Raw genomic sequence first — 7,746 nt, forward strand, 5'->3', positions numbered from 1 at the left:
GTTTTTTTTAAGGCTATACAGACTTAAACCGTAGACCTTCTCGGTAAAAAAGCTCAAACTGATTATTCAATCATCCACTTTGGTATTTTATTGAACAAAAATGGTGATATTATTCTTCCATTAATTAAAAATTACGATTTTTGGAAAGTATCATGATCATCCAATCATTGATTGACTGCTACGTGCATCTCAACTCCAATTTAGACCCCACAACTTAATCGTCATATAAATAAAAGGTATATAATACACTAAAAAATATTCAATTCATTCATATTGTTCATCTAAACTACATACCTTTTAGTATCATTTTCCTTGTTAACTTAAGCATCAAAATGTCATAGAGCCAAGTCTTTTACACCGTGTAAAGCTTGCTTTTCCCTTTAGAGATAAGCCCACCAGTGACTATAACTTACAATATTTACATGTTATATATCAGACTAATCAGATACAAACATCCAGAGCCGACCCTGGACTATGAAACGAGGGGCGCCCGCCCAGGACCTATAACGGTTAGGGGCATAAACAAATATTTTTTATAGTGTAGATATAAATACAAAAATGAATATATAACATTATAATTAATTAGTTGAGTTGGTACAAGGAGTTGCCTAATGATTTCATTTTAACTTGAGGTTCTAACCTCCTTCTTTCCATTTTTTAATTACTTTCAAATATATTTTTTACCTACCTCATTTTATCACTATTAAATATATTTTTTTCCATTTATTTACTCTCATTAATGAATTTTCATGTTTCCATGTTTCCTTAAATCTAAATTATCATTTTTTTTGGTTCGTAAGGGTATCCACCGTCGACAACAGTGACTATTATCAATTTATATATTCAACAAAAAAAATAACAATTTAATTTTTTCCCATCATTATTATTATTATCCAATTTCTTTTTTTTTCTATTTAATTACTCTCATGAATTGTTACTATAATTTAGATGTTTCCTTAAATTTTAATTATCAATTTATATATTCAATAAAAAAAATAACCATTTAATTTTTTTCTATTATTATTATTATTATCCAATTTCATTTGTTTTTCTTAAATTTAAATGTCAATTCATTTCAAAAAAAAATATCAAAATATATATATATATATATATATATATATATATATATATTCAATATGAAAAATAATATACTTATTTACTTCTTGCAATTTTACATAGCACAAATACTTGTTATTTTGGCACACAAATAATTCTAGTTAGTATATTCGTTACTACTGCACTACTAATTTACGAGTTGGTGCAATTTCAAACCTAGTTGATTAAAAAATGAGTTTTTTCCATTAACATAAAATGTGCAAATCATATTGAGTGGCCAGAACAATGGAGGTTGGAGCGAGGATAGAACAAGAAATTACACATGAAAGACCTCATTTTCATCAATTGTACCAATTGATAAACGCTAGGTTTAAAATTGCACTATTTTGTACACGAATACTAATTGCTCTCTCCTAATAACCATATGACTAAATTTGTACTTTATTCCTTGTAATAAAAAAATCATCCAGCCTCCAACTTAAAAAAAAGTAGAATGTATATATAAGGGTCCAAATTTATCATCTCGCCTCGGACTTCTAAAAGGTCAGGAATGGCCCTGCAAACATCCACATAAGTAACATAAAGTCAAACTATAACATTCAAACATAGCAACAACACATAAGGAACACGAAACGTGAATAATGTGTGAATGATCTTATTAATATATCATCAGCAATGATACATCCATAAGGCTCCATTAGTAGTAGTACAAGAACCACTAATAAAGATGAGACGAATCTAGACCAACCATAATAACAAGTCTAATTGACTAATCATTCTCTCCTAGTGTTTCTTATACCAAGTCAAAACGCACCTCCGACTCTGATTATATATACTCACTCTCTCTTATTATATAATAACTCAAATCTATTACATTTGGTATGTTATTATAATAATTGTCCCCTTTGCACAGAGCAGGATCACTAGTTCCCGACACTTTCTTGATAATTTTTTTTTGTTCTATTTCATCAACTTAAAGGTCCCGGTCAAGTTCAACTCAGATTGTACTACTATAAAGCAAGTTTAGAAACGAATATATCACTTTAAATAAATTCAGATAACTAATATATTACTATAAACAAGTTTAAGGCTCAACGAAACATTAAACAAAAAGAAAAAAGGAAAAAAAAAAAAGAGGTTCTAAACGTAACGGAACCAGGAAATCATGATGGCAAAGGGTGCCACTGCCCTCCTACCCCTCTCTAAATTCTTCACTGTATATGATAATAAAAAAATGTATATTTTTTATATTTAAAGAATGGTATCAAAATAGGTCTAAATTTAGTGAGTATCTATTTAAGTTTTGCGTATAAAATAGCACTAATGTAAATTCAACATTTATAAATGAGTATCAATTTGGACATTGATAATTGAACGTAAGACGTCATTCATATTACTATTAAATTCTAACAACACTATATGGAAAGAAATCAGAATTTAACAGAGTAATATAAATAATGTGTCATACTCTGTTATCAAGATTTAAATTAATACTATTTTATAAATATTAAACATATATAGATATTATTTTATACTTGCAACCTAATTTTTTTGATAGTATTAAGAAAACCTTATTTGTACCTTATCCGTAATTTACCCCATATTTGTCCATCAAATAGTGTAATTTACGCTAAATTATTAGAAGCATCCGGTTCTCTATATCAAATGAAGGACCTTCCATATATATATTGACACATGTAATATGGATCCACATCTGTTATAAGAGGCCCTACTATTTTAATTACTATATAGAGTCACAATAGGCAAAAAGCATCCTGAGACCCCCGATCTTTCATTGTTTGGTGTATTAAGCCATCGATCTTTCATTTAAACACACTAAGCTCCTGATCTTTCATTATTTGGTGCATTAAGCCCTCGATCTTTCATTTAAATACATTGAGCCCTTGATCTTTCATATATGGGTATATTAGGTCCTTCCATAAATCAATTCACATATGGATATATTAAGAGCCTGTTTGGTTCAACTAGGAGTGTTCAACGATCGGTTCGGTCTGAAAATCGAACCGAACCGAAATAACCGAATACCGAATAACACCTAAAAAAATGAACCTAACCGATTTTCTTTGGACACTACAACAACAACAAACAACTCACTACAACCGCAAACAGCTAACAGCAACAACAACAACATCTATTAGTTAACAGTTGAACCTAGGGGTGTTCAAAAACCAAACCGGGTCGAAATAATCGACCGAATCGATAAATTTCGATTTTTCGGTCTATTAGGTTTGGTTTCGGTCTTAAATATTATATCGGTCAGTTCGCTTTTTATTATAAAATAACCGAATTAATCAAACCGACCGAATTTAAAATTCATTAAATTTAATAATCATTATTAGCTATATTAATTATCTGATTATTTTTTTTGAAACAATTATCTGATTATTAAGATTCCTAAAGTAAACAACTGTTCAATTATGCTGTTGTACTAAAATAATTAATATTTTATGATAATATTACAATATTAATTATCTTATTAGTTTAGTTATCAATTATCAATTTATCATTAATTTAGCTATCTATTAACCTTAAAAAAAAAAGCTATTTATTATCAATTATAATAGGATATTATCAATTTACTATAATTGTAACGTAGTAATTGATGTACTGTAAGTAATTACTTTAAAAAACATACGGTAAGTAATTACCTTTAAATGTTTAATAATATTCATGAATTTAGTTAGTAGTACGAGTGGTTATTTAAGTTTAGGGTCATGAAATTTTAATGTAAATATTTTAAAGGGTAAAGTTCAAATAAAGCCCATATGGTTTCATTAATTTTCAAATAAAGGATTGTGGTTTACTTTTTGTCAAAACAAGGATTGAGGTTTCAAACTTGAATTAATGCTATTAAAACCATCTTTAACGACCTGAAAATGAAAATTTCCAAGAATTAAAGTTGTTCAATATCATATTTTCTATGGAACTACATTTTCGATTTTCGAAAATCATCTTTTTTGGAACTTTCTCTCTCTAAACATTAACTTTCTCTCTCTTTACCAAACATTATCTAAACAATCTCAAAATAAAAAAGTCGAAGAATTAAAGTTACTTAGAATATTAGTAGTTCTTAAAATATGTCATTTTTGAAGTCGTCAAAGGTGATTTTAATAGTATCAATCGAAAAAGTCCTTATTTTGTTAAAGTTAAAAACCTCAATCCTCGTTTTGACAAAAAGTAAACCACAGTTCTTTATCTGAAAATTAGTGAAACCACATGGGTTTTATTTGAACTTTACCCTATATTAAATATAATATAAACTAATAATTAATTAATAATTTATTTTATAAATGATGAAACCGAATACCAAACCGAAATAATCGGTTCGGTTTGGTTTGTTAATATAACTCGGTTAGATTCGTTTTTATTTTAGGTGTTATTCGATTGTTTCGGTTCGGTTCGGTTTTCAGACCGAACCGATTATTGAACACTTCTAATTGAACCAAACAGGCCCTTAATATATTCATATGTGAATTGATTTATAGAAGGGCTTAATATACCCATATATGAAAGATCAAAGGCTCAATGTGTCTAAATGAAAGATCGAGGGCTTAATGCACCAAACAATAAAAGATTATAGACTCAATATGTCTAAATTAAAGATCGAGGGCTTAATACACCAAATAATGAAAGATCAAAGAGCTCAGAATGCTTTTTACCGATACAATATACAAATCTAAATGTGATTTGAGGATCTTCCGAATGATATGGAAAACCACGTGCTTAATATAAGGACTCGTAACTTACCCCTGATTTTTTCCATCAAATAGGACAAAGAATGCCACGTGTCCTTCAAACCGCAAACTTCTCACCTAAATTAAATAGGATGATGGGAAGATATTATTAATATTATTTCGCGGGCCCCATGTTTTACTGAGTCTAATCTTCATCCTTATCTATTTTCCTTTTTTAACTATCTCCACTCCTCATTTTCCTTATATCCAGTAAAACCATTTCACTACAAACCACATTAACCCACAGAAATCGGGCCTGGAAGTGGATAAAAACCCATTATTCATAAATAATAATATAATATCCCCAACCAGCCTATATATCTAACCAAGTCCTAAGCTGAAATAACCAAAAGAAGAAGATGTTGCTAGAGAAGCTCTGGGACGACGTCGTAGCTGGTCCTCAGCCGGATCACGGCCTCGGCAAGCTCAGAAAGATCAGCACCAGACCCTTAACCATAGGTTAATTTAATTTAATTATATGGATAATGGGTTAATTATATAGTTTTAGTTCTAATTAGATTAATTATATGAATATTATTATTATTATGATCAGATACTGCTGGAGGAGAATCAAGCGTGCAGAGGACGTTATCTATGCCGGCGAGTCCGGCGACACCTGGCACACCAACGACGCCGACGACTCCGGCGTCGGGATCTAAAAAGGAAAATGTATGGAGGAGTGTTTTCCACCCTGGAAGTAACCTTGCCACTAGGAGTATTGGTGCTCATGTCTTCGATAAGCCATCCCAGCCTAATTCCCCTACTGTTTATGACTGGTACGACATCGTTTATGTGTTTGGAGTTGGATCTGTTATTTTTTAAGCCTGATTTTATTAATTTGTATCGTGGTATGATGAGATGTGTTGCATGTGATCACAGGCTTTACAGCGGAGAAACCAGGAGCAAGCATCGTTAAGGTGGCTGGCTGGCTGTGAAGCGATGGAGTTGTAAATAGTGTCGTTTTGCTCATTGTCTCAGTCGTTTTGGTTAGTTACTTTGTAGTAGTTTCTAAGTGTTTTGAAGCCTAACTAAGGTGTGTCTGATTTATGTTTGTAAGATGAGATCTGTGATGATGAAGCTACTTCTGTTTTGTTTATTGAATAAATAATGTGAAATTTTGTACTGTTTTAAACTGAAATAATGATCGGTATTACTATTACTACTATGTCAAACTTATAAGTATGCCATTTTTTAATTTCTATTATGGTTCTAAATTATTAAGTCTAAAATAATTAAGTGGATTGTTAAATAATGTTTTCTTTTTTACTAGCTATCGTTTCTATTGGGATTTTTTTACATTTTTGATAATTTTAATAAAAAACTAAAATTTTTTTTCAAAATTACAAACTTTTAATAATAATAATTGAAATTATAAAACTAATTGATGTTTGGTAATTTGAAAATTTCGAAAATGGATGATTACGAATCGGAAATATTAAAGTATATGTTTTTTTATTAAAAAAAATCATGGATGTTTTTTTTGTGACGGTTTTATATTTTTTGTTAGAAAAAAATGGACGATTTTGTATTTTTTTATCATGAAAAATTAAATTAGTGTTTTTTTGTCATAAAAAATTTGATGATTTTGAATGAGTAAAATTATGTTTAGGAGGATATCAAATTCCGTCTGGTCAATGGTTAAGTGGATGTAGAAATTCGTCCGGCCATGGCCAGACAGATGTTGCATCCACCATCTATTTAGCCATGGGCTAAGCGGATCTGATGCGGCTGGGTGGATTCGGTATCCGTTTAGGTTAAAATTTGACCGATTCTTTTAAAAATCTAAATTTTCAATTTACAATTTTTTTTTTATAAAAAAGATAAAAGTATTTAAATAGGATTGATGATAAATAATTTAAGAACAATAAATAGTAATATCTATAATTAATTACTAATTACTGTAAGGTAAAAGAATATCCTAAGTTTGTCGGTAATAAATAATAGTATAATTAAGGGTTTAGCGTGAAAAATTGGATTTGATATAATAACAATGAAGATATTTCCGTAACTTTATTGGTTGAAAATTATAATCTTCAATAATTGTGGAAGATCTACTGTATGAGTGAGAGTGTAGTGTAGAGTATTATTAAATAACAATAATGTTCAAGTTTATTAAATTAGAAGAAGAATGGACCCACCGGAATATTGATGTTGATAAAGATGGGAAGTGGAGCCCACCTGTGATGATGGATGGATGGATAGAGGATAAGGAGCATGAAGATATTCTAGCAATTGGATTTTGTCATAAAATATCCTGGTTGGAAAATAAAATGTTCTTATTGTTTTGTATATAATATTAAAAAATGAAGTGGTTATTATTTTAAAAAGGTAAGAAAATTCAATAAAAAAAGAGTAAGAAAAAATAACTATTGCTCACCTTTCCTAGATTTTGATTACATGATCTGTGAGGAGATTCAAGTGAGATATTATTATTTTTATTATTTTCTCTTTATTTATCTCCTGTTCTTGGATTGGAAATCATTCAAAGGCAATATAAAAAGGAAATTAGAGTGGGGTTAGCTCTCCAAATTGTTATTTTAATGCCCCAATTAATTAAAGTTAGGTAAGGTATCCTTGTCGTTATGGAGAAGAATAAAAAATAAAACTTTTTTTTTTCTCATTTTGGAAGAGCATGCCATTTTAGTTAGTGAACTGCTCGATACCGCCCTCAAATTACTGTTACCCGCTTTTATTTGGATTTTTTTGCCCTTCTCATAATTTTGATAAAAAATTAAAAATTCTTTCTCTAAAATCATAAACTCGAACAACAATAATTGAAATTAAGAAAATAATTGATATGCCACAATTCGAATCTTGAAAATGGATGATTATGAGTCGAAAACAATAAAATTTACATTTTTTTTCTCAAAAAAATCATGAACATAATGCATATTTTTTGTGACGGGCGGATCCAGCACCTGCCCAGCCAGTGGTC

The 7,746-nt window shown here is 29.6% G+C and overlaps 1 protein-coding gene across 1 annotated transcript; it reads left to right on the forward strand.

Moving 5' to 3' along the window:
• The first annotated feature begins 5,110 nt into the window (after positions 1-5,110).
• Positions 5,111-5,970, forward strand: LOC136234152 (dormancy-associated protein 1-like). The gene is made up of 3 exons (XM_066023929.1): positions 5,111-5,270; positions 5,365-5,587; positions 5,691-5,970. Exons 1-3 carry the CDS (start codon positions 5,171-5,173, stop codon positions 5,725-5,727), a joined length of 360 nt encoding a protein of 119 aa, XP_065880001.1. The 5' UTR covers positions 5,111-5,170; the 3' UTR covers positions 5,728-5,970.
• The last annotated feature ends 1,776 nt before the right edge of the window (positions 5,971-7,746 follow it).

This window comes from Euphorbia lathyris, chromosome 6 (genome assembly GCF_963576675.1).
Source record: "Euphorbia lathyris chromosome 6, ddEupLath1.1, whole genome shotgun sequence".
NCBI lineage: Eukaryota > Viridiplantae > Streptophyta > Magnoliopsida > Malpighiales > Euphorbiaceae > Euphorbia > Euphorbia lathyris.

Coding starts and splice junctions, on each gene's coding strand:
- LOC136234152 (XM_066023929.1), top strand. CDS start 5,171: ATGTTGCTAGAGAAGCTCTGGGACGACGTCGTAGCTGGTCCTCAGCCG. Junction 5,271..5,364: donor CACCAGACCCTTAACCATAG/GTTAATTTAATT, acceptor TATTATGATCAG/ATACTGCTGGAGGAGAATCA. Junction 5,588..5,690: donor TCCCCTACTGTTTATGACTG/GTACGACATCGT, acceptor ATGTGATCACAG/GCTTTACAGCGGAGAAACCA.